Here is a 26194-nt window from a genome sequence, read left to right as displayed (position 1 = left end):
GACGCGCTCCCTGCCCTAGGGAGGCTGCCGGGAAGGGGCCCGCGGCCCGCCATTGGGAGAAGGGCAAGGCGGCCCTCGCGCGCCCACTGCGCATGCGGCTTCATGGGCGGTGCCGCCCTGCTCGGCCCCGGGCTGCAGAGGATAGGAGGCGGGGTCTAGGGCCCGGGGGGCGGGGCCTCGCAGTCTCCCGCAGAGACGGGCGCCTGCGCTGCGGACAGAGCGGTGCTTCTCCGGGCTCCCGTTCCTGGACGACCCGGGACTTATAGGCAGCGACTCCCAGACAGAATTGGAGGAGAAAAGATGCGTGTGGCCCTGGGGCCTGAGTTCTCGGCCAGGCTTCCTGCGATATCAGTCTGTTTCTTTTTTCTTTTTCTTTTTGAGACGGAGTCTTGTTCTGTCACCCAGGCTGGAGTGCAGTGGCGCGATCTCGGCTCACTGCAACCTCTGCCTCCCGGGTTCAAGCGATTCTCCTGCCTCAGTCTCCCGAGTAGCTGGGACTACAGGCGTGAGCCACCGCGCCCGGCTGATTTTTGTATTTTTGGTAGAGACGAGGTTTCACCATGTTGGCCAGGCTGGTCTCGAACTCCTGACCTCAGGTGATCCACCCGCCTCGGCCTCCCAAAGTGCTGGGGTTACAGGCGAGAAACATCGCGCCCGGCCACGTCGCTCCGTTTCTGCTCGTTCCTGCTCGTTCCTCTAGCTTCTCCACAGGCCAGCTGACGTTCTCATTTTCATTGATTCACCTAGGACATTGCTGTTGACACTCCACTTGCACTGCAGGTGCAAAGGTGATCAAGGCTGGGCCCTGCACTCCTCGAACTCACAGACCAGTGAGAGGAACCAGGAAACTGGATGACAAATGCTGACAAACGCTGCCATGGGAAATGGACATGAACACAGAGCAGAGCCCCCACATCCAGTCTGTGGAGTAATCCAGGAGGGCTTCCCAGAGGAGGCAGCATGTGTTGACTGCTGAATGACAAATGGGGAAGGACATTCTTTCTTTTTTTTTTTTTTGAGACGGAATCTCACTCTGTCGCCCAGGCTGGAGTGCAGTGGCGCAATCTCGGCTCACTGAACGCCTCCCGGGTTCACGCCATTCTCCTGCCTCAGCCTCGCGAGTAGCTGGGACTACAGGCACCCGCCACCACGCCCGGCTAATGTTTGTATTTTTAGTAGAGACGGGGTTTCACCATATTGGCCGGGCTCATTTTTTTTTTAATTAAAATTTTTTTCTGGCCAGGCATGGTGGCTCATGCCTGTAATCCCAGCACTTTGGGAAGCCAAGAGGTCAGGAGTTCGAGACCAGCCTGGCCAACATGGCAAAACCTCATCTCTACAGAAAATACAAAAAATTAGCCGGGTGTGGTGGCAGGTGCCTAAAGTCCCAGCTACTTGGGAGGCTGAGACAGGAGAATCAGTTGAACCCGGGAGGCAGAGGTTGCAGTGAGGTGAGATTGCGCCATTGCACTCCAGCCTGGGCGACAGAGCCAGACTCCGTCTCAAAAAAAAAAATTGTTTTTCTTTATAGCCGGGCGTGGTGGCACATCCAGCTATAGTCCCAGCTACTCAGGAACCTGAGGTGGGTGGATCACTTGAGCCCAGGAGTTTGAGGCTGCATTGAGCTATGATCATGCCACAGCACTTCAGCCCAGGTGACAGAGTGAGACCACATCTCTAAAATAATAATCATCATCTTTTTTTTTTTAAGAGATGAGGTCGGCTGGGCGTGGTGGCTCATGCCAGTAATCCCAGCACTTTGGGAGGCTGAGGCGGGCGGATCACGAGGTCAGGAGATCGACACCATCCTGGCTAACATGGTGAAACCCTGTCTCTACTAAAAATACAAAAAAAATTAGCTGGGCGTGGTGGCGGACGCCTGTAGTCCCAGCTACTCGGGAGGCTGAGGTATGTGAATGGCGTGAACCCAGGAGGCGGAGCTTGCAGTGAGCCGAGATGGCGCCACTGCGCTCCAGCCTGCGTGATGGAGTGAGACTCCGTCTCAAAAAAAAAAAAAAAAAAAAAAGAGATGAGGTCTTCTTATGGTGCCCAGGTTGGACTCTAATTCCTGGGCTCCAGGGGTCCGCCTTCCTCAGTCTCCTCAGTAGCTGGGATTATTGATGTGCCACTGTGCCGGTCCACAGTCTCATTTAACTGCTCCTATGTGAATGCTGTGTTTCTTTTTCCTGGAATGCTCTTCTACCCACTTTGGAGTCTCAAATTCAAATGTCTTCCCTTTCTTTTTTTCTTTTTCTTTTGTTTTTGTTTTTGAGTCGGAGTCTTGCTCTGTCGCCCAGGCTGGAGTGCAGTGGCATGATCCTGGCTCACTGCAAGCTCTGCCTCCCGGGTTCATGCCATTCTCCTGCCTCAGCCTCCCGAGTAGCTGGGACTACAGGCACCCGCCACCACGCCTGGATAATTTTTTTTGTATTTTTTTTTTTTTTAGTAGAGACAGGGTTTCACCATGTTAGCCAGGGTGGTCTCGATCTCCTGACTTTGTGATCTGCCTGGCTTGGCCTCCCAAAGTGCTGGGATGACAGGCATGAGCCACCGCACCTGGCCCAAATGTCTTCCCTTTCTTAACCATCCCATCACTCCCTCTCTTCATCAACAGCAGTACGTCCAAATTATTCCCATGACAGCTCTTACCCATTTTACTGTAATTTTTCATTTGCAGTTCTGTGTATATCCTCAAAGGCCAAGCGGCTATTCTACAAGGTGCTCCATAAGCGTTCAGGACCGCTAACATTGATTCAGAGATGACCGTCCGCCAGGCATGGTGCTGACTGCCTTTGTATGGATCATCTCATTTAATCCTCTCAACAACCTTACTTGACAAGTATTCCCATCTTACAAAAGAGAAAACTGAAGCTCAGAGAGTTTAAGTAACGTGTCCAGAGATACACGGTCGCAGAGTGAGGAGCTAGGGTTCAAATCCTGGAAGGAGAGACAGCTATGGTCACTCTGCTCTACCCTCAATTTTCTGAGATAGGAATTGGGAGGAAGGGGTGGCAGAAATCTACATTTTTAAAAAAGCAGTCAGCTGTGGATTATGGTCTAATGAATAACACAGCCCTTCTGGACTCACCTTACACACCCTTGAGCCTGCTCTGGGGAAGTGGGGGTTGGGGGCTGGGAGGGACAAGGGCACCTTTCCTGCTGTAGGTGACTCATCGTGACCCTGGCTTAGTCACAGCCTGGCACCGTGAGCCAGCAGAAGCAGCCATCCCAGTGTGAATTCTGGCTGGTCTGTGAGCTCTGGACCTTACCCAGAGACTGCCTGTTCCAAAGCAGTCCCTCTCAGATCCCTCCCTAGGGCGCATGGAAATTACAAGAAAAAGAATTTTTTTTTTTTTTTTTTTTTTTTTTTTTGAGATGGAGTTTCGCTCCTGTTGCCCAGGCTGTAGTGCAATGGCACAATCTCGGCTCACCACAACCTCCGCCTCCCGGGTTCAAGTGATTCTCCTGCCTCAGCCTCTTGAGTAGCTGGAATTACAGGCATGTGCCACCACGCCCGGATAATTTTTTGTATTTTTAGTAGAGACAGGGTTTCTCCATGTTGGTCAGGCTGATCTCAAACTCCCGACCTCAGGTGATCCGCCTGCCTCGGCCTCTCAAAGTGCTGGGATTACAGGTGTGAGCCACCACACCCTGCCAAAAAAGAATTTTTTTAAGAAGAATAGGCCGGGTGCAGTGGCTCACGCCTGTAATCCCAGCACTTTGGGAGGCAAAGGCGGGTGAATCACTTGAGGTTGGGAGTTCAAGACCAGCCTGGCTAACTGGGTGAAACTGCATGTTTACCAAAAATACAAAAATTAGCTGGGAGTGGCGGTGAGCGCCTGTAGTCCCAGCTACTAGGGAGGCTGAGGCAGGAGAATCGCTTGAACCCGGGGGGCGGGGGTTGTGGTGAGTGAAGATCACGCCACTGCACTCCAGCCTGGGCGACAGAGTGAGACTCCATCTCAAGAAAAAAAAACAAGAAGGAGAAGGAGGAAGAAATCATAACTAATATGGAAAACGAAGAGATAAGAAGGGAAGACCCCGCCATCAGCCGCCACTCAAGCGTGCTTCCCTCCTTGTAGACAGAGGAGAATCCACAAATTCAGATGCCAACAGCATAGGAACGGGAGTGAACCTCGGGACAATGAGTGAGCAAGCCCACCCCTCTCTCCTTTCTTTTCTCATCCTCCTCCATCCCCTGCAAACACAAGGATTTGCAGCTACGATGGCGGCTTTTGCCCTCTGATAAGCCTGAGACCTGTCCTACAAAGAAAGTGACCTCCTTGCTCAGGAGAGGTTTCTGCTGTGTATTTGGGGCGGGGGGAAGGAGAGAAGGGAGGGTCCTGAAAGGAGTCTCTGAAGCAGAGGTGAAAGGGGGAGAGAATGGAAGGCTGCTCATTCCAACAGGAAAATCTACCCAAATCCTCCACTCCCAGCTCTGCTGACTAAAGAAAGACGTTCCTTCTTTCAGCAGTGGGGAAGAAACTGGAGCTTGACAAGCTGCTTGCCCGCTGGTTCCGTCCCCTGAAGCCTCCAGAGCCGCATCATAGGGTCATGACACGGCACAAGGTTGGGTACCGTGTAAATGGCTCGCTCTGAAGTTGGGCTACTTACTCCCACTTTTCCTGGAAAGAAATAAAGCAGGCAGAAAGAAAATTATTTCTAGCCGGACATGGTGGCTCACGCCTGTCATCCCAGCACTTTGGGAGGCTGAGGCGGGCGGATCACGAGGTCAGGGGATCGAGACCATCCTAGCTAACATGGTGAAACCCTGTCTCTACTGAAGATACAAAAAATTAGCCGGGCATGGTGGCGGGCGCCTGTAGTCCCAGCTACTTGGGAGGCTGAGGCAGGAGAATGGTGTGAACCCGGGCGGCAGAGGTTGCAGTGAGGCAGAGGTTGCAGTGAGCCGAGATCGCGCCACTGCACTCCAGCCTGGGCGACAGAGCGAGACTCCATCTCAAAAAAAAAAAAAAAGAAAATTATTTCTATCAGTCTTTCCGCCATCTTTCCATGCCACCACAATGGTACATGTGAATATCCTGGCCGATGCTGGCAACAGCATCAACAGTGCCGAAAAGAGAGGCAAACGCCAGGTTCTTTTTCTTTCTTTTGAGACAGAGTCCTGCTCTGTCTCCCAGGCTGGAGTGCAGTGGTGCAATCTCAGCTCACTGCAAGTTCCACCTCCCAAGTTCAAACAATTCTCCTGCCTCAGCCTCCCGAGTAGCTGGGATTACAGATGTGTGCCACCATGCCTGGCTGATTTTTGTATTTTTAGTAGAGACGAGGTTTCATCACGTTGGCCAGGCTCATCTCCAACTCCTGACGTCAGGTGATCTGCCTGCCTCAGCCTCCCAAAGTGCTGGGATGACAGGCGTGAGCCACCGCACTCAAATGCCAGGTTCTTACCGGGCCGCGCTCTAAAGTCCTCGTCCAGTTGCTCACTGTGATGTTGAAGCGGGGTTACATTGAGGAATTTGAAATCACTGATGATCACAGAGCTGGGAAAATTGTTATGAACCTCAGAGGCAGGCTCACTGAGCGTGCAGGGATCAGCCCCAGGTTTGATGTGCAACTCAGAGATCTAGAAAAATGGAAGATAATCTGCTTCCATCCCACTGGTTTGGTTTCATTGCACTCAGCTGGCATCATGGACTGTGAAGAAGCAAGACGAAAACACACAGGAGGGAAAATCCTGGGATTCTTTTTCTAGGGATGTCAAACATATTTACAAATAACATGCCTCATAGACCAAAAAAAAAAAAAAAAGGCAATTATTTGTTTTTTTGTTTGTTTTTTGAGACTGGAGTCTCGCTGTGTTGCCCAGGCTGGAGTGCAGTGGCGTGATCTCGGCTCACTGCAACTTCTGCCTCCCGGGTTCAAACGATTCTCCTGCCTCAGGAGGCCAGGTTGGTGCCGAACTCCTGGCCTCAAATGATCCACCCATCTCAGCCTCCCAAAGTGCCGGGATGACAGGCGTGAGCCACTGTACCCGGCCTAAAAAGACAATTATTTGTATCAAGATGGCAAAAATGGCTATTTAAAGAGAAAACTGACAGTATCGCCTTCCAAAATGTGTGTGAGAGAGAAAGAGAGAAAAGGTGGGTGTGTGCAGATACAATGTATGGTAGTGGGAAAATGCATTCCTGCCGTGTTCTCATCCACTTATGGAGACAGGGAGGGTAAAAAGGGGACAGGGAGGCCAGGCACGGTGGCTCACGCTTGTAATCCCAGGACTTTGGGAGGCCGAGGCGGGCGGATCATGAGGTCAGGAGATCGAGACCATCCTGGCTAACATCGTGAAACCCCGTCTCTACTAAAAATACAAAAAATTAGCCGGGCGTGGTGGCGGGCGCCTATAGTCCCAGCTACTCAGGAGGCTGAGGCAGCAGAATGGCGTGAACCCAGGAGGTGGAGCTTGCAGTGAGCCGAGATCACGCCACTGCACTCCAGCCTGGGAGACAGAGCGAGACTCCGTCTCAAAAAAAAAAAAAAAAAAAAAAAGAAAGGGGACAGGGAGATGTCCAAGGGATGGACAATGAGAAAGGGAGGCCCCAGTGCCTGCCTGTAGTTCTGCAGGGCGATGGAGTGAGACTCGTCTCAGAACACACACACAAACAAACAACCTGTTGCCCAGGCTGGAGTACAGTGGCGCCATCTCGGCTCACTGCCACCTCCACCTCCCAGGTTCAAGCAATACTTCTGCCTCAGGAGGCCAGGTTGGTCTCGAACTCCTGACCTCAAATGATCCACCCACCTCGGCCTCCCAAAGCGCCGGGTTGAATGAAGGAAGGATGAATGGAGAACTGGCGGAAGCTCTTGTCTAGAGCCAGGATTAGCTTTTCCCACAATTGGCAGATATTTCCTGGAGGGCACTGGACTTCCCTCAGGATGTGAGCTGAGGGCACGAGCCAGTCCTGGTTACCTCTCGAAAGGTCAGAGTAGGCTGGGCACGGTGGCTCACGCCTGTCATCCCACCACTTTGGGATGACCACTTTGAGATCGTGCCATTGCACTCCAGCCTGTGCGACAGAGACTCTGTCACCAAAAAAAAAAAGGCGGACGCCTGGGTAATGTCTGCGATGTCATTCTTGCGTGCATTCTGGTTTGCTAGAGAAAGGAATGTTGACACAGTTATAAAGCACTTAACTCAATACCTATCTTAACTGTCAGCTTCTTGGAGCCACTGTTACTGTTGATAAAGTGGACGAATAATTGTGGTTTCATTTTTCCTCGGGAAAATTAATCATGGAGCGAGGCATCAAAATTTAGGTGTGTGTACAGGATTGTGTCAAGCCCAAAATATCACATTGCGTGTTATCTCACTGTTTGAGAATCTCCACCCCAGGTTACAAATCTAAGCTGCTCAGGCAGCTGGCCTGACCCAGGGCCAAACCTATTCTTGCCTCTAAGCTCCACATGCACCGTTCTCTCCACCTACAGCATGCTGCCCTCTTGGAAAAACTCACAGCCAACTGCTGATGAGCTCCGTGGTTGCAGCTTGAAGCACTCATTCTTTTTTATTTTTTTGCTCTGTCGCCCAGGCTGGAGTGCAGTGGCATAATCTCGGCTCACTGCAACCTTCGCCTCCCGGGTTCAAGGGATTCTCCTGCCTCAGCCATCCGAGTAGCTGGGATTACAGGCACGCGCCACCCTGCCTGGCTAATTTTTGTATTTTTAGTAGAGATGGGGTTTCACCATGTTGGCCAGGATGGTCTTGAACTCCTGACCTCAGATGATCCACCCACCTCGGCCTCCCAAAGTGCTGGGACTACAGGCGTGAGCCACCGCGCCCGGCCCACTCATTCTCTTTCTTGTGGAGGCGACACTGATTTCATTTTGGGGAGTCATCTCCTCCCACTCTTGGTCCTATGGTTTCTGGTGTGGTTCACGTAGCTCTGTCTCCAGGGGCAGGCACTGGATCCGGGCCTGACCAATCAGAATCTACTCCTCTCCCTGGCTATAGTGATTGGGTCAGGGTGGATACCTCATTCAAGGTGCTGCACTGAGAATCAGCTCTGAGACTTTCACATTTTGGGAAAGAGGCACTTCCTCTTTCTGCCTCCAATGCTGAACTGACAGAATGAAAGCCTAGAGCTGTGGGTGGCTGTTGCTGCCACCCCACCTCCAGGTGAGAATCTGCTTGGGAAAGAAGCCACCGTAGAGGAAGGTTCAGCCAGGCGACGGTTCCAGACTCATTCCTGACAGTGTGTGAGCACCTGGAAGTAGCCTTACCCTGGGACTAAGGTGCTGATGCTCATAAATATCTTTTTGGCCCAAGCCAGTTTGGACTGGGTTTGTCACTTGCAACAGAATTGTAACGAGAGGTGGCCGGGCGCAGTGGCTCATGCCTGTCATCCCAGCACTTTGGGAGGCCAAGGCGGGAGGATCACCCAAGGTCAGGAGTTCGAGACCAGCCTGGCCAACACGGTGAAACCCCATCTCTACTAAAAACACAAAAATTAGCCAGGCACGGTGGCGCATGATGTAGTCCCAGCTACTCGGGAGGTTGAGGCAGGGGAATCACTTGAACCTGGGAGGCGGAGGTTGCAGTGAGCCAATATTATGCCACCGCACTCCAGCCTGGGTGACAAGAACAAGACAGTCTCAAGAAAAACCTGCAACACGAGGCCCTTGGTTGCCTCCCAGGGGCCCTCTTCGTTTCCTAATAGTCACAAGGAGACCACATTGGCAAACATGTATTGCTTTATTTAGTGTTTCTCTGGATTGCAGAAGTGTCAGCAGTGGGCTGAGACCCCCAGAAGGGCATAGAGGCAGCTGGGCAGCCCCCAGGCCCTCGAGGGTAAGAGCGGGGAGAAGCAGCAGAAAGAGGTGATGCCCCTGCCGCTCCTCCCAAGGCCAGCCCCTTCCCGACGCTCCCATGCCAGGGAGGGGTCAGGGGCCAGAAAAGGCCCTACATCCTTGAGTGGGCCCGAGTGTGTGGGCAAGTTGCTGTCTGTCATCCCAAGGCCTGCACTCAGGCAGAGGCGCTTCCCACCTGGCGGCTCCCAGGGCTGACTGCTGGTCAAGGAGCCAGATCTACTCTTAAGACATGAACTGGGTTTCATGGGGCTCCCTGTCTCTGGGAATGGCAGTGAGGCATGCTGAGGAAGGGCTGCCGTCTTGGTTTTGTGGCAACCTGCCGTATGACCGTGGGCAAGTGCCTTCTCCTGTTTGGGCGTCTGTCTTCTGCTCTGTAACATCAAGGGGCTGGGCTGGATGAACTCTCAGCGTCTTCCAACCTCTATGGTCTAAGATGGCCTTCCCCACTCCAGCATGGCCTCAAACTGGGATGATGAGGACAGTAAAAGGGCATTCTTTTTAAGAAGGAGTCTCACTCTGTTGCCCAGGCTGGAATGCAATGGTGTAATCTTGGCTCACTGCAACCTCCACTTCCCGCGTTCAAGCGATTCTCCTGCCTCAGCCTCCCGAGTCGCTGGGATTACAGACGTGCACCACCATGCCCGGCTAATTTTACATTTTTACTAGAGGCAGAGTTTCTCCATGTAGGTCAGGTTGGTCTCGAAATCCTGACCTCAGGTGATCTGCCCACCTCGGCCTCCCAAAGTGCTGGGGTTACAGGTGTGAGCCACCGTGCCCAGCCTAAAAGGACATTCTTAAGGCAGAAAGAAGGGGGCAGGCAAGGGTGGTCTCAGCCCCCAGATGGAAGTCAGAGTGGGCTGCAACAGGTGCAGATGGGCAGGCAGGGAGACAGGCAGGCAGACAGACAGACAAGGTGCCAAGGGAATCAGGAGGAGAGGTGGCCGGGCCAGGGAAGAGGGCACCAGAGCCCAGCCCACACAACCTCTCGGCTACATTCCTTTCCCCGCTGGAGTCAGGGAAAACACATCCAGTGTGTCCTTGGGTGGGAAATGGCTTTTTTTAAAAAATAGTTTCCTATAAAGCATCAAAAAAACCTCAGAGAAAACCTCAGCAAAAGTTCCCTTCTCTCAAATATTTGGCATCGGCAGTAGGGCTGGCATGGCTTGCTCTGGCCCTGGCTTTCCTATTGCTGTGGCCCGGCCTGGCCCACTCCTGGGGCAGCTCCTGGCCCCTGCTGCTCCCTCAAGAAAGGGACGAGCAGGAGGTGGGGGACTGCAGGTGAGCTTCTGGGTATCCCTGGGTCCCTGTCTGGAAGCTCGAGTCTTTGGTAACTGGGAGGGGGAGGAGGAGAAAAGCAAAGCGTTGGGAGTTGGGAGGGTCCAGCGGGCGCCTTTATCACCGAGAATTCAGCCGTGGGGCGACCTGCGGGGGCGGAGAGAGACACCCAAGTGGTGAGGGGTGCAGACGGGGGGCCCCGGTACTCAGACTTTTTTATTCGTCCTTTTTTCCCCCTTTTTATGGAGAACGGGGTCTCGCTATATTGCCCAGGCTGGTCTTGAACTCCTGGGCTCAAGCTATCCTCCCACCTCTGCTTCCCTAAGAGTTGGGATTACAGCCGTGAGCCACCGCACCCAGCCCCAGCCCCAGCGCTTAGATTCATGAGTTCAATGCAGGAACGAGTGGTGGGGGCCTAGCGGTCTCCATCCTGGAGACTCAGACCTGACTCCCATAGGAATGCCCACCGCCCTGGCCAGAGTGAGCCTGTCCTCCCTCCCGGCACCCCCCAATCACCCTGTATCTTCCCTGCATTGCCGTGCTGCCCCTTTTTTTTTCTGAGACAGGGTCTCATTTTGTCACCCAGGCTGGAGTGCAGTGGTGAGATCTTGGGTCTCATTGCAGCCTCAACCTCCTGGGCTCAAGTGATCCTCCCACCTCAGGCTCCTGAGTAACTGGGACTACAGGCGTGCGTCACCACACCAGGCTTTTTATATATATATTCTGAGACGGAGTTTTGCTCTTGTTGCCCAGGCTGCAGTGCAATGGTGCAATATCGGCTCACCGCAACCTCCACCTCCCGGGTTCAAGCGATTCTCCTGCCTCAGCCTGCCAAGTAGCTGGGACTACAGGCATGCACCATCACACTCGGCTAATTTTGTATTTTAGTAGAGATAGGGTTTCTCCATGTTGGTCAGGCTGGTTTCAAACTCCAGACCGCAGGTGATCCACTCGCCTTGGCCTCCCAAAGTGTTAGGATTACAGGCGTGAGCCACTGTGCCTGGCTTTTTTTTTTTGAGATGGCATCTCACTCTGTTCCCCAGGCCTGAGTGCAGTGGCATGATCTCAGCTCACTGCAATCTCCACCTCCTGGGTTCAAGCAATTCTCCTGCCTCAGTCCCCACTAGTAGCTGGTATTACAGGTGTGCACCACCACGCCAGGCTAATTTTTGTATTATTAGTAGAGATGGGGTTTCATGATGTTGGCCAGGCTGGTCTTGAACTCCTGACCTTGGGTGATCCACCCGCCTCGGCCTCCCAAAGTGCTGGGATTGCAGGCGTGAGCCACTGCACCCAGCCTTTTGTATTTTTTTAGTATATGGGTTTTGCTATGTTGGCCAGGCTGGTTTCGAACTCCTGGCCTCAGGTGATCCACCCGCCTCAGCCTCCCAAAGTGCTGGGATTACACGCATGAGCCACCGTGCTGCCACCTTTACAACTTTCTGCACTGAGGGGCTTGAACGGCCCCTCTCTCTGGCCCTCATGGGTGGGCCAGGGGATGGAAGAGGTGGTATGATGGCCTCTGGATGAAGGCCCATGGTGAGGGGAGGAAGGCTTGGCAATCGCAGCCAGGCCAGGAGCGGGAAAGCAGGCCCCACTCACCACAGCCAGGTGCCCGTTCTTGGCCTTGGTGATAAGCAGCTCCGAGCCGGGGGTGAAGTCAATGGTGCCATCCCTGCCGGGGCCCCCTGCAAACGTGATGCTGGGGACGGGGTGGGTGAGGGTTTTTCCATGGAGACAGACCCCCAACCCTAAGGTGGACCCCCGCCCTGTCCCTGGGTGCCCACACAGCCCCCTCGCCACCCCCCGCCCTGTCTCCAGGTGCTGCCCGCGCCTCACCTGCCCTGGTTGATGTTGATGTTGTTCACGCGGTCGGCACTGAGGGCTGTCTTGGTCAGTGTCTCAATCACGTGGTCACTCTGCAGCACCACATCTCCCTGGGGGGCCAGGCAGGAGGAGGGGTCAGGCCCTGCCCAGAACTCGAGGAATCCCCGCCCCACCTCCCCATCCACCTCTCGACCCCCCAATCCACCCCCATCCACACGCCCACCTCCCCATCCACCCCCACACCCCCATTCCCCCATCTACCCCACCTCCTCATCCACCCCCATCCCCCTATCCCCCACTCACCCCCACCCCCCCACTCACCCCCACCCCCCACCCCTCCCCATCCACGAAAGGGCACCTTTTGCTTATTGTCCTCACGCTGTACATGAAGCACAAAAAGACTGTCGCTCAGGCTGCTGACAGAGATTCCTGAGGGGAGAGGGCAAAGATCAGAGGTCGAGTGTCAGAGCAGGGGCCCTCCCCCTGCAGCCCTGGACCCTGGCTGACCGGTCAGGTTGGTGTAATCAATCCTCTGCTTGACTTTGGCGTCCTCCACGATGACCACGGCGCTGGGCGTGAGCAGCAGCTGCCGAGAGCGAGGCTTGTAGCCCTTGCGGTCGTATTTCACGACAGGCACAGCATACTGGGGACAGAGGCCAGGCTGAAGGGGCTCGGGGAGAAGCTCCTGAGGCTCCGCCCATGCCCTGACCTGCCTCCAGCTCCTGGGCAGCAGAGCCATGCTGCTGGACTCAGGGCTGTGGTCAGGCTCTTACCTGAATGGGCTCAGAGCCCAAGGCCTGCAGCACTCGGGGGCTGATCTCATCTGCACCTGCAACTCAGATGGCGGGGAGGGAGGTCAGCGGAGGCAACGGGGGACCAGGACGATGACGAAAGGTCTGAGTGCTGGAAAGTCAGGGGCTCACCAAGCCGAGTGCTGATGAAGAGCCTGGGCACACTCTGAGGGTAATTATCCTTCTTGCCCTTAAAGATCTCACTAGCCACGGCCTTCTGCTGCAGCTGAGGAGACAAGGGGAGTGAGGAGAGGGTCATGGTGGGGGCACCATCTCAGGGGGCAGAGCCAGCCTTAGGACCTGAGACAGCCTCCCTCACCCACTTGCTGGTCCCTCTCTGGCTCAGCACCAGGAGGCTGAGCCCTGCCCCCTACACACCCATCAACCCCCCACTTCCTGACCCTCTGCTGCCACCAAGCACTCCCCAGCAAGGTCACGAAGGCACTGTCGGGTTTTGAAACCGGCCTTGGTAATGTTTCCCCACCCCATGAGGCCCTGAGACTCAGCTCCAGCTTGGGGTCTTGTAAGTAGCAGATCACTAATACTCAAGGTTACTGGAGGTTATCTATGCTGGGTGGATCTTTTAGCATCATCCAATACCGAGTTGGCAAAAACATGGCACATCAACCAATGCCTGTAATCAGGGCAGACATCACCAATCGACCCGAGTGAAGACGCAGACTTTTCAACACAAGGTTCTGAGCAGTCTCTACCAATCAAGGGCAGTTGGCCCACAATATGAACCCTATTGGCCACCCCAAATGTACTCCAGTGTCCACTTCCTACACCAGGCCCAGCAGGGCCTGGCATCCAACTGAGGTCGCCGGTAGACCAGGGTAAATACGGTAGACCGGGGTAAATACGGTAGACCGGGGTAAATACGGTACACCGGGGTAAATAGAGTAGACCTGGGTAAATAGAGTAGACCGGGGTAAATACGGTAGACCGAGGTAAATACAGTAGGCGGGGTAAATACGGTAGACGAGGTAAATATGGTAGACCGGGGTAAACACGATAGACGGGGTAAATACAGTAGACCAGGGTAAATAGAGTAGACCAGGGTAAATAGAGTAGACCAGGGTAAATAGAGTAGACCGGAGTAAATACGGTAGACTGAGGTAAATACAGTAGACCGAGGTAAATATGGTAGGCGGGGTAAATACGATAGAGGGGGTAAATAGGGTAGACTGGGGTAAATAGAGTAGACCGGGGTAAATAAGGTAGACTGGGGTAAATAGAGTAGACGGGGTAAATACAGTAGAATGGGGTAAATACGGTAGACCGCGGTAAATACGGTAGACCGGGGTAAATGCCCTCCAGGCGGACACCCTTTGAGCAATGCCTGCAGCTCCCTGACTCCACTTCCTCATCCTCACCCAGCCCCGCTCTCCATACCTGCTGCTTCCACTCAGGGCTGATACTCCGGCAGTATTTCCACACCATGTTCTTTATGCACAACTCCCGCAGAAGCTCTGAGGCCTGAGGGGAACAGTGAGGTCAGAGCTCCTGGACACCCTGGGCCCTTCCCTCTGAAGACATCGAACATACGCTACCCCAGCAACACCCCCTCCATCTGGAGACGCTTCCACTCCTGAGTCAAGAGACCATAATTACTCGGCAGGGCGCGGTGGCTCACACCTGTAATCCCAGCACTTTGGGAGGCCGAGGTGGGTGGATCACCCGAGGTCAGGAGTTCAAGACCAGCCTGGCCAACGCGGTGAAACCCCATCTCTACTAAAAATAAAAAAAATTAGCCGGGCATGGTGGCAGGCTCCTGTAATCTCAGCTACTCGGGAGGCTGAGGCAGGAGAATTGCTTGAACCCGGGAGGTGGAGGTTGCAGTGAGCCGAGATCGTGCCACTCCCTGGGTGAAAGTGTGAGACTCCATCTCAAAAAAAAAAAAAAAAAAGACCTTACTTTTCACTGCTCAGCTCTGGTCCGGGCCCACCGTGAGCCCTCCCTGACCGATCCTTTGGCCCCAAGAAATCAGACCCTTCTGCTGTGTACATTGATGGTCCCTAAATTGGCAGGGGGCGCCCACAGACCTCACGCAGGGCAGGTGGGGGCGTGGGCCAGGAGGTGTCCAGGACATTCCGGGGCAGCTGCCGCCGCAGGTTTAGCAAAAAAGAGGTGCGCACATGGTCCAGGAAGAAGGCATTCTCGGGGCAGCGGGGGACGTGGCGCAGGATGAAGCCTCGGATGAGCCTGGGGTGGGGGGTCAGACAGGGTTGGGGGTGAGGGGCCTGGCGGTGAACCCCCCACACGCCCTGCTCTGCAGTCCCCACAAGGCACCCTGGCACTCACCGCCGGATGGTCTGCGCCGCCCACTTCCTCTTGGCTGCCTTCCTGCGGCCCAGCGTTCCACGCCACCACGACTGGATGCAGATGGCTGTCGTGGAGACCACAGATGGCTGACCTCTATCTTCTCACCATGGTGGCCCCCCCGGCCCCAGACCCTGCCCCTCCTAAACACCCATGGGCCCGCGAACCTGATCTCTTCACCCGGAGAAATTTCTGCCGCCAGTGAAAGCCCCTCCAGGCAGCTTGGATCTTTGTGGCTGCGATTGGGAAAGAAAGGCAGTTGGCCAGAGCGCAGGGAGCCAGCTGGGAGCCTGGTGCCGTCTGCGCTCCATGAATGGCACGAATGGGAGAGTGGCTGAGGGAACCAGCGAGCAAGAGGAGAGTCGTGAAGAAGCATGAATGTGGGGACTGCCCGGAAAAGGGGGGGTTGGCGAGCGGGATGGCGGGCTTGGGGCTGGAGCTGGTAGGGAGGGGTGGACTCCCTGGAGAAGGAGCCCAAGGGAGTGACTTCCCTGCTTCCCAGAAGGGACCCTGTGCAGCAGGAAGCGTAGGCCTCTCTCTCACCCAGGCTCTGCCGCCGGACCTCCAGGGCATCCTCTGTGGCAAACAGGGTCTTGGGGAAGCGGATGAAGATCTTGGTCCTGGGAGAGCAGCAGTGATCAGCCCGGGGTTGCCACTCCCATTCCCCACAGGCACCCGGCACGGGCACTACCCACCTGCCCATCTTGTACTCTTCTGGCTTGTAGCCCAGGTGTCGGACCAGCACAGCCACCCCATCCTGCGGCCGTCCTGCCCATGTGGGCCACGTCTCTGGGCACAGTGACTTGTACCTGGGGACAGGAGGGCAGGAATGCACGCGGCCCCCACCCCAGTCAGCAGCCTGCCCTGGGGACCCAAATCAGCTTTCTCTGGGCACCTGCTGCGTGCTCCCACTGACTCGTTCACAGCTCGCAGGAGGCTCACTCGGTCACTACCCCCATTTAACTAGAAAGCGGCAGAGATGGAATTCACAGTTTGACCCCCCAGACCCCCGACTCAGAAGAACCACAAAGCTGCTCCACCCTTTCGGAGCCCCTTGGAAGCTGCCCTACAAGGCTTGCTGTTTGCCTCTGGTGCCCGGCACGTGGACGGAGGCCTCCTGTACCCCTGACCGGGTGTCCTGGAGGGCACGGCCTAGGGGAGCCGGGTATTCTTTCCACCCAGCTTGATGTCAGGTCCGCAGCACCAAGGGCCTCCACCAAGGGCAGCCCAGGGCCGCCGCATTTCTAAAATGGGGCCGAGAACCCTTGTCTGCCCTCATGGGACCTAGGGGCTCCTACCCTCCCGCTCCCCTTCCCTGGCACCAAGCCGGACCTGCCCCCACCTTTGCAGGAAAGCTTCATATTTGCGGCGATAGGCAAAGCCGGCTCTGCGCACGCGCAGGTTCTCCATCAGCCCCAGGTACTTCACCTGGTGCCGGATCAGCACCTCGTCAAAGCGGCCTGGGGTAGGGGGAGCGCCGTGGTCAGCGGGCTGGCGCTGACAGCCTTTCTCCTGCAGGGGAGGCCCGGCCCCGAAGTCCCCCCTGGGAGGGGCCTACCAGGCTGTTTGGCATCATTCGGCTTGATGCAGCGGACGTAGGCGGGCTCCTTAGACTGCAGGATCTCCACCAGCTGCAGGAGGCTCATCTTGAACTGGGTGGCGACCTGGTGAGCCAAGAGGCATGGAAGGTTGGCCGGAGCTGGGCTAAAGCTGCTGACCCCAGCAGCGAGTACCCCACTCCCCCAGCTGGTGATGCGAGCAGAGCCCCTGATTCTGCCTGGTCCTTATTCCTCCTACACCTTCCTCGCAGGAGAGGAGGGGGCCAGACTCCACCCCTTACCCCTCTGGCTGGGCGAGAGATCTCAGTCTACGAGCCTCACTCCAGCCTAAAACTCCTGCTCAGGTCTCCCAGCAATCTCAATGTTACACCTCCCTTTAGTGGCCCTTCTTTTTCTTTCTAGAACTTCAGGGCTGCATTCCTAAACAGCGTATCCCATGCTACGCATTCAGCTATTATCTGGGTATGCTGCTCTGCGGGACCTGGAAGGATCTCAGGCCTGGCGGAGAACACACTCTTTGGCAAAGACTCACAATCCCGTGTGGTCCGAGAGTAGCAGGTGTATGCCTGGGGGTTCTGAGAGCCTCATAAAGGAACAACTCATGCAGTCTGAGGGGTAGGGGCACTAGGTGACGTCTTCTAGAAAGGACGCTCTGCTGAGCTTTAAAGGATAAGGAGGAGGGGCGGGTGCACTGGCTACAGGGAAGGACTGAGGGGAAGCTGCTAAGTACTCTGGCAAGATCCAGTGGCTGTCCAGTGGCTGGACTGGGGAGACAAGAGAAAAGAATGAGGGGGCCGGGGCCAGGCGCAGTGGCTCACGCCTGTAATTCCAGCACTTTGGGAGGCCGAGGCGGGCGGATCACCTGAGGTCAGGAGTTTAAGACTAGCCTGGCCAACATGGTGAAACCCCATCTCTACAAAAATAAAAAAATTAGCCAGGCACGATGGCGGGTACCTGTAATCCCAGCTACTTGGGAGTGGGAAGTGGGAGAAAGGCGTGAACCCAGGAGGCAGAGGTTGCACTGAGCCGAGATCACGCCACTGCACTCCAGCCTGGGCAACAGAGCGAGACTCCGTCTCAAAAAAAAAAAAAAAAAACAACAACAAAGAACCAGGGATGACACCCAGGTTTCTGGCCTGGGGGACTGAGTAATCCCTGTCCTGAGTTAGGGAGAGAAGGAGAAAGCCTGGAGGGCAGACCAAGGGCCCGTTTGTTATAGACCAGTGGGATCTAGGGTGCCTGGGGCCATCTAGGGGAAGAGGATGAGATACACGAGTCTGTGGCTTGCTGGGGACGCCTGGGCGGGAGGGTGTGTAGGCATCCTCGCAGGGAGACGCTAGGGCTAGCAGGATGTGGGCGCTTTGGGAGAGGGTGGAGTGGACAGCAGCAGCGGGCAGGGGTGCAGGGAGCCAGACCCTGGGCAGCATGTCGCCTGCATGCCCTCCCTGCCAGGCAGTCTGGCTTCCACCTCCCTATGGACTCACTGACCTCACTCTTCTGGGGCTCCCCTGACCCTCTTCTTGCCAAGCCCAACAGCCGTACCTCCGCCTCCAGCTCGCTGGAGCTCTCCCTGCATCTGGCACCCTGGCCATGCCTGCCTTTCCCGGTCCTTCTCCTTGATGCCATTGCTTTCCCGCTCACCTCATGGCCTTTTTAGACTCTCTGTGTCTGGATTGGGCCCTCACTATAGGTTCACCTGACATTCCCAAGTCATCTCCAATGCTTCCTCCTCCAGGAGCCTCCCCAATCCCTCACCCCTTCCGCCCTGTCAGGCCGTTTGCTGTTCCCTCTTCTAAGTTTGCAAAGCACCCTCTGCACATTGCTGCAGGCACACCCACTCACTGTGGTACCTCGATGCCTGGCAGCATCTGCTATAAATGTCTGCTGAGTGGGTGGACACATGACAGCAGCCACACAGAGACAGCTGTCAACATATGGGCACCCACAGAAACAGACGTACACACGGATTCCCCTACAGAGACAGCTCACACTGAAGACACACGGCTCCACTACAGACACAGCACACACACACAAGCAGGCAAACAGGGACGGGCGCGGTGGCTTACACCAGTAATCCTAACACTTTGGGAGGCCAAGGCAGGTAGATCACCTGAGGTCAGGAGTTTGAGACCAGCCTGGCCAACATGGTAAAACCCCGTCTCTACTAAAAATACAAAAAATTAGCCGGGCGTGGTGGTGGGCGCCTGTAATCCCAGCTACTCGGGAGGATGAGGCAGGAGAATCGCTTGAACCCGGGAGGTGGAGGTTGCAGTGAGCCAAGATTGCACCACTGCACTCCAGCCTGGGCGACAGAGCAAGGCTCTGTCTCAAAAAAAAAAAAAAAAAAAAAAGGGTAGGCAAAGAGGCACCTAAGGCAGCCCCCTACAGACACCTGCAGATGTGTGCACAGGCTCCAACACGCGTTCACACGCACGCTGCCCACTCCTAGGCTCACGCAGGTCCTCACGCACACTTGGGCGCACGCACCCCCGCACCCGGTCCCACCACCTCCTCACCGTCTCTGGCCGCTTCTTGTCACTGAGCTCGCTCCGGTCGAAGCACTGGCTCATAATGGGATTCTTCGAGCTACACATGGTCTGTGTGGGCAGAGCCAGGGTCAGGGTGGGGCACAGGGACAGGTAGGATAGGCTCCTGGACACAGGTACAGAGCTGTGGGCTATCCCCACCCCCACCCTGGCCTCCCCAGGTCCTCCTCACCTCCTTAAGGTTCCGGAAGAGAAGGTCATTGTTTTTGTCCAGAAATCCTGGGAGGGGAGAGCAGATGTGAGGTGAGACAGAGCCTCCCTGCAGGCCCCTGTGGGGACACAGCCCCAGGATCCTCACCGGTCACGCTGTAGGTCACCTCCCCAGCATAGTGCAGAAGGCGGAATTCCCCTCGGCCCAGAGATTTCCTGGTCCGCTGGTCAGCCAGCTTGTGCCTGGGGGTGACAGGGAGGAAGCTGCAGATGGCTGCCGGCCTGAGCCAAGCCCTCTGCCTGCTGAAAGGGCCTCAGGAGCAGGAACCAGCTGCCCAGTGAAGAGGAGGTGCACCCCAGGCCGGGCACAGTGGCTCACGGCTGTAATCCCAGCAGTTTGGGAGGCCGAGGCGGGTAGATCACAAAGTCAGTAGTTCGAGACCAGCCTGGCCAATATGGTGAAACCCCGTCTCTACCAAAAACACAAAAATTAGCCAGGCGTGGTGGCGGGCGCCTGTAGTCCCAGCTACTCAGGAGGCTGATGAAGGAGAATCACTTGAACCTGGGAGGCAGAGGTTGCAGTGAGCCGAGATCGCGCCACTACACTCCAGCCTGGGTGACAGAGCAAGATGTCGTCTCAAAAAAAAAAAAAGCAGGTGCGCCCCCAGGGCTGGGTCACCGAGGCAGGCCAGGCAGGGCCAGTGGCCTCCCTGCTCAGAGTGGACCAGGGATCAGGGAGGCTCAGTGAGGTAGATGGCCTTGGCCAGGGCCACACAGTGCCAGGACCGGGACCTGGGCCTCCTGACGGCCAGGGCACGCTGCAGGGAGGGCAACGCTCGTTGCTTCCGGCTGCTGCGGGCTCTGCTCAGAAAGGGGTGGTGAGCTGCCCACTACTTTTCAGACTGGAATCTGCTGCCCCAAGAGAGCACTTAAGTCTTAGGCGTGTTTATACCCTTTCGCCCATTTGCTACTTTTACGAACTATTTCAAGCAGCTAACCAGAGATACGGACAAAGATTGAAGGCACGGAGATGTGTGTGGCAGCCTTGTGATTTCAGCAGAAACCTGGGAGGCTGGCCAGGGGCACCGAAGGGCTGGGTGAGAGAGGGGAGTATCTGTGGGTCAGAGCTGCTCCAGGAAGCGTTCTGAGGAAGATGTTCTGTTTGATGATACAGGAAAATGCGTAGGATATGGCATTACCCTGAGCTTCATACACAAGAAGTTCTCGACTATAAAAAAAAAAAAATGCATAGAAAAAGGCAGGAGGGAAGTGCCTCACACAGTTAACAGCCATGGCCTTCTGGCGACAGGATCACAGGTGGTTTTTGGGCACAATCCAGCTTTGCTCTAATGAGGAATATTATTTTTATAATCAGAAACAAGTTTTTAGTATTTGTTATTTAATGAATCAGGCAGCCCCTAAACCTGAAGAGATTCAGAGAGACTCCTAGAAACAAGTCTTTTTTTTTTTTTTTGAGACGGAGTCTCGCTCTGTCATCCAGGCTGGAGTGCAGTGGCGCCATCTCAGCTCACTGCAAGCTCCGCCTCCCAGGTTCAAGCAATTCTCTTGGCTCCCAAGTAGCTGGAATTACAGGTGCCCACTACCACGCCTGGCTAATTTTTGTAGTTTTAATAGAGACGGGGTTTCACCATGTGGGCCAGGCTAGTCTTGAATTCCTGACCTCAGGTGATCCGCCCGCCTCGGCCTCCCAAAGTGCTGGGATTACAAGCGTGAGCCACCGCGCCCATCCAGAAACAAATTTTCAATATATTATGATGCAAAAAATACTCATGGCTTTGGCATTCAACAGCCCTGGGACCGACCCCAGCTTGGCAACCTAGATGAGAGCTAATTTTGGGGAAATGACTTCGCCTCTTGGAGTCTCAGTGAGAAAACACCAAGAACACCTCAAGGAGCGGCTGCAGGTGAAATGACGACGTGCACAGAGTGAGTCAGACCGCGCTGGACAGAGGTGCTGTTCCTGTTGCTACCTCTCCCACTTCAGAGGATTCCTTCAATAAGAAGCAATTTCCAAAAACGGAAGATGAAAAATCTTAGCAAGTTTCATTCTCAAAAAAGAATAGGGAGGAAGCCAGGCTACTAGTGTCTTGTTTTTTGTTTTTTTTGGGTTGAAGTCTCACTCTGTCGCTCAGGCTGGAGTGCAATGGCGTGATCTCGGCTCACTGCAACCTCCACCTCCAGGGTTCAAGCGATTCTCCTGCCTCAGCCTCCCGAGTAGCTGGGATTATAGGCATCTGCCACCACACCCAGCTAATTTTTGCATTTTTAATAGAGACTGGGTTTCACCATGTTGACCAGGCTCGTTTCGAACTCCTGACCTAAGGTGATCCACCCGCCTCAGCCTCCCAAAGTGCTAGGATTACAGGCATGAGCCACTGCACCTGGCCTTCTTTCTTTTTTTTTTTTGAGACAGAGTCTCGCTCTGTCGCCCAGGCTGGAGTGCAGTGGCGCAATCTCGGCTCACTGCAAGCTCCGCCTCTCGGGTTCACGCCATTCTCCTGCCTCAGCCTCTCCGAGTAGCTGGGACTACAGGCGCCCGCCACCACACCCGGCTAATTTTTTGTATTTTTAGTAGAGACGGGGTTTCACCGTGGTCTCGATCTCCTGACCTCGTGATCCGCCTGCCTCGGCCTCCCAAAGTGCTGGGATTACAAGCGTGAGCCACTGCGCCCGGCTTTTTTCTCTTTTTTAAAAAATTAATTAATTATTTTTTTCCTTTTTTTTTTTTTGAGATGGAGTCTTGCTCTTGTCACCCAGGCTGGAGTGCAGTGGGTTGATCCTAGCTCACTGCAGCCTCAAAACTCCAGGGCTCAAGTGATGCTCTCGCCCCAGCCTTCTGCATAGATGGGACTCCAGGCATGTCAGCGTGCCTGGCTGAGCTTCTTAGTTTCTGGACGCACGTGAGGGATCCCTAACTCAGCACCTTCCCTGGTCACCTCCTTGCGGCTGGTGTTTTGTGATGGTGGAGGGACTCCTGCACTCCGCAGGCTCTGCTGCAAGTGAGTCCTCGCGCCCAGCAGCCCCGCAGCCCCACTCACGTCAGGAAGTGTGGATGGTGCTTGACAGTATCCTCCAGCTTCTCCAGGAAGGTCAGATCCGTGGCCTCCCCGGGGCGCAGACACTCCTCATCCTGGGGGGTGTGGCACAGGGGGAAGGATGTATGGGGGACAGGCCAGAGCGCACAGAGGATTGGGGTCACCGTGCTGGGAGGCACACACACAGGGGAGGGGCAGATCACAGGGAGCCTCCACAGAGAGCTTCCAACGGGGCGGCACCTCCCTCCATCCCCCATTCACAGCCCTGCCCTGTCTCTGCTCAGCCCCAAACTCTGGCCCTCTGGGGACCAGCCTGGAGAGAATGGAGAAGGGGGACATCCCCCCACCCAGCCTCCAGCACGAGGCCTTGGAGGCGCAGAGGACTCACCAGAATCGAGATGATGCCCTTAAACTTCTCCTCTACCAGATCACAGATGATTTTGTTGTTGAAATACTGGACGGGCTCCCACTGAGGGGCAGAAGGGAAGGAAGGCATCACTGTGGGGTCCTGGCACCCTCTCCCAGGGGCCCCGATGCCCAGGCTCCCCGTGGCCCACGGAGAGTGCCCTCAGGCTAGCACACACCGCGATGCCCTCCGCCTCGTACTCCTCCTGCTCCGACTTGAGCGTGAGCTCGATGAAGAGCTGCTGCAGCTTCTCGTTGCAGTAATTGATGCAGAACTGCTCAAAGCTGTAAGGAAGGAGAAGAGCTCACGGTGGCTCAGCGGGGACAGAGAGAGGGGAAAAGCTGGACGAGGCCCCTGAGCACAGGAGGTGAGAAACACAGAGACAGCCCCCAGCTGGTTGGGGAATCACAGGGCAGGAATGAGAGGCTGGGGGACAGAAGAGAGGGAGCAGGACAGGAGACCAGGAGGAGAGACGGGGGAAAGGTGGCACTGACCTGTTATGCTGAAACACTTCAAAGCCATAAATATCCAGGAGCCCGAGAACCGTGGTGCTCCGCCAGCTGGGGCTCTCCGCATCCTAGGGCAGTCATTCAACCGAAGGCGTGGGCCCCCGCGCGTGCCAGCCCCACCCCGCAGCCCCCCGCCTCGCCGACGGCCCTCCCTCCTGCCGTGTGGACCAAGCCCTCACCTTGGAGGCCAGCGACCTGTTGATCTTCCCGACGAGCCAGGTAAAAGTGCGGCTGTACACAGCCTTGGCGAGGGCGTCTCGCGCGTAGGCGGCCTGCTCCAGGTTCAGCGGGCTCAGGAGCTGTGGGCGCAGCGTGAGGCAAGGAGATGAATGCCACAGAGCCCGTGCCTCCCACCTGCCCCCAGACGCAGGCAGACCAGGAAGCCGTCACCACTCTGCACTCCCAGCTCCAGCGAGCCTGCGGTGTGGGGAGGGGTGTTGTAGTGGGACCTCGGGAGGACAGGTGGCCACCCCAGAGGGAAGGTGGTAGAGGGATAGGAGGCCTCATTCTCGAGGTGGGAGTCCGGTTCCAGCGGGACTGTTACTCTCTTCTTATGTGACCCTGCCCAGCTCACTGTGCTGCTTATTTTTTTTGAGACAGAGTCTAGCTCTGATGCCATGATCTTGGCTCGCTGCAACCTCTGCCTCCCGGGTTCAAGCGATTCTCCTGCCTCAGCCTCCCGAGTAGCTGGCATTACAGGCACCTGCCACCACGCCCAGCTAATTTTTGTATTCTTAGTAGACGGGATTTCACCATGTTGGCTAAGATAGTCTCGAACTCCTGACCTCAGGTGACCTGCCCACCTCGGCCTCCCCAAGTGCTGAGGTTACAGGCGTGAGCCACCGCACCCAGCTTTCACTCTGCTTCTCTGAGCAGCCTTCCTTCTGTCCCTCCAGCATCGCTGAGGGGACCAGGCAAAGTGGAGTGATGGGAGTAGGGGCTGCCTTGGAACACCTGCTCCTCCACACCCAAGGGCAAGGGCCTGGCCTCACCTCCTCCCCCTTGGCGATGATCTTCCTGTGTGTCAGGGCTTCTCGCAGTGTCGAGCCTTCCACGCAAAGGAGCTGGCAAGGGCAGGCAAGGACGAAGTGAGGGTGCACCCCTAGCCCCTGCCCCCGGTGTCCTCCTGCTGCCCTCTGCCCGCCCTGCTCACCCTGGTCAGATACTTGAGCTGGTTCTCGGTGGTGACCTGGGCATTGCTCTCCTCGTCGGCAGCAAAGTGGATGTTGCCCAAATGAAGGACGCTGGCCACGATACTCAGCAGGTCCTGGGGGAGCAGGCCAGGGGCAGGAGGGGGTGAGAGGGGCCAGAGAGCCCCGAGGGCAATTAGTGGATGGCCACGCAGGGGTGGGTGGTGAAGTGTCGGAGAGGAGAAGGGGCTGGAAGTGGGAATGGGTGTTAAAGGTGGAAGGTGATTCTGGGGGTGGGCCGGGCACGGTGGCTCACGCCTGTAATCCCAGCACTTTGGGAGGCCAAGGCGGGCAGATCACCTGAGGTCAGGAGTTTGAGACCAGCCCAGCCAACATGGCAAAACCCCATCTTTACTAAAAAATACAAAAATTAGCCAGGTGTGGTGGCAGGTGTCTGTAATCCTAACTACTCAGGAGGCTGAGGCATGAGAATCACTTGAACCTGGGAGGCACAGGTTGCAGTGAGCTGAGATCACACCATTGCACTCCAGCCTGGATGAAAGAGTGAGACTTCATCTCAAAAAAAAGGAGCCAGGCACAGTGGCTCACGCCTGCAATCCCAGCACTTTTGAGAGGCTGAGGCAGGAGGATCATGAGGTCAGAAGTTCGAGACCAGCCTGGCCAACATGCTGAAACTCTGTCTCTACTAAAACTACAAAAAATTAGCCAGGTGTGGTGGCGGGCGCCTGTAATCCCAGCTACTCGGGAGGCTGAGGCAGGAGAATTGCTTGAACCTGGGAGGTGGAGGTTGCGGTGAGCCGAGACTGCACCATTGCACTCCAGCCTGGGCAACAAGAATGAAACTCCGTCTCAAAAAAAAAAAAAAAAAAAAGGTGATTTTGGGGGTGTGACAGGAGGAAAGGGAGGGTCCCGGAAGAGGCCTCACCTCCACTTCATCCTCGGTGAAATCAATGACTGTCAGAGCCTTCCTGACGACCTTCCAGTCACTCTTGTCGTTGATGGAAGAGACTTTGGCACACTGGCCCTGGAGGAGGGGCACAGCTGCGTTGCCAGCCCTGGCACAGGATCCCTGGGTGGCACCGGATCCCTGGGTGGCACCTGCCCTGCCCGCCAGCCACTCACCTTCACCAGGTACAGGTAGCTCTGGGGGCTCCGTTCCAAGCCCAGCCTGCGAAGAGTCTCCTCCTCGCCCCCCTCCAGCAGCTGGTAGAAGACATGGAAGTTCCGCTCCCCGTGATTCTGGTGCACCACTCGTGACTTTTCCAGGAGGTAACTGAGGATATGGCCACCCACGGGGGCACCCTGTGGGCAGGGTAGGGCATGAGGCTGGGTCAGGGGACTGGGAAAAGGACCCACCTGCCCCTCTTCTCCCCTGCACTCCTGGGCTTTGGCAGCCAGACCTGGGCGCCAATTCCAGCCCTGCCACTAGTTGTGTGGGCTCAGGCACGCCACCCACGCTGGACTCAGTTACTTCATCTAGGAAATGGGGAGATTCAGCTCCATCGACCTGGCGGCTCCACCTGGATGCCTGACAGGCATCACAAATTCAACAGGCCTGAAGCTGAACACTGGACCTTCTCCCTCTTCAAACGAGCTCCTGTGAGTGTCTGCCCACCTTGGGCAGTGGTGTCTACATCCTTCTCGTTGTTCAAGCCAAGGACTTGGCAGTCCTCCTGGAAGCCTGTTTTTCTTCCATACCCTACATCCAATCAGGCAGCTGATCCTGCTGCCTTAACCTTTAAAACATCCAGAATCTAATCACTGCTCACCACTTCCACT

At 55.9% G+C, this 26194-nt stretch overlaps 1 protein-coding gene across 3 annotated transcripts in view; it reads right to left on the bottom strand.

The window, feature by feature from the left end:
- Positions 1-8688: 8688 nt before the first annotated feature.
- Positions 8689-26194, bottom strand: part of MYO1C (myosin IC) — a 29222-nt gene continuing 11716 nt past the window's right edge. For all 3 annotated transcript variants that reach the window (XM_030800378.1, XM_030800380.1, XM_030800379.1), the window contains exons 6-32: positions 25538-25717; positions 25341-25439; positions 24418-24531; positions 24257-24328; positions 23444-23563; positions 23250-23332; positions 22934-23039; positions 22738-22818; positions 22353-22444; positions 19442-19536; positions 19316-19362; positions 19114-19194; positions 16597-16702; positions 16381-16498; positions 15734-15847; positions 15582-15658; positions 15206-15274; positions 15021-15105; positions 14762-14921; positions 14112-14195; positions 12849-12942; positions 12699-12754; positions 12433-12568; positions 12284-12354; positions 11938-12035; positions 11701-11800; positions 8689-10245 (exon numbers count right to left, since the gene is read on the bottom strand). In XM_030800378.1, the coding sequence (XP_030656238.1) occupies positions 10219-10245; positions 11701-11800; positions 11938-12035; positions 12284-12354; positions 12433-12568; positions 12699-12754; positions 12849-12942; positions 14112-14195; positions 14762-14921; positions 15021-15105; positions 15206-15274; positions 15582-15658; positions 15734-15847; positions 16381-16498; positions 16597-16702; positions 19114-19194; positions 19316-19362; positions 19442-19536; positions 22353-22444; positions 22738-22818; positions 22934-23039; positions 23250-23332; positions 23444-23563; positions 24257-24328; positions 24418-24531; positions 25341-25439; positions 25538-25717 (2565 nt within the window). In that variant the 3' untranslated portion in view covers positions 8689-10218. The remainder of the gene's footprint in view (positions 10246-11700; positions 11801-11937; positions 12036-12283; positions 12355-12432; positions 12569-12698; positions 12755-12848; positions 12943-14111; positions 14196-14761; positions 14922-15020; positions 15106-15205; positions 15275-15581; positions 15659-15733; positions 15848-16380; positions 16499-16596; positions 16703-19113; positions 19195-19315; positions 19363-19441; positions 19537-22352; positions 22445-22737; positions 22819-22933; positions 23040-23249; positions 23333-23443; positions 23564-24256; positions 24329-24417; positions 24532-25340; positions 25440-25537; positions 25718-26194) is intronic.

The sequence above is a fragment of the Nomascus leucogenys genome, chromosome 19 (assembly GCF_006542625.1).
Source record: "Nomascus leucogenys isolate Asia chromosome 19, Asia_NLE_v1, whole genome shotgun sequence".
NCBI classification, from domain to species: Eukaryota; Metazoa; Chordata; class Mammalia; order Primates; family Hylobatidae; genus Nomascus; species Nomascus leucogenys.
The sequence above is the reverse complement of the archived record's forward strand: the minus strand, read 5'-3'. Positions and strand labels throughout refer to the sequence as shown.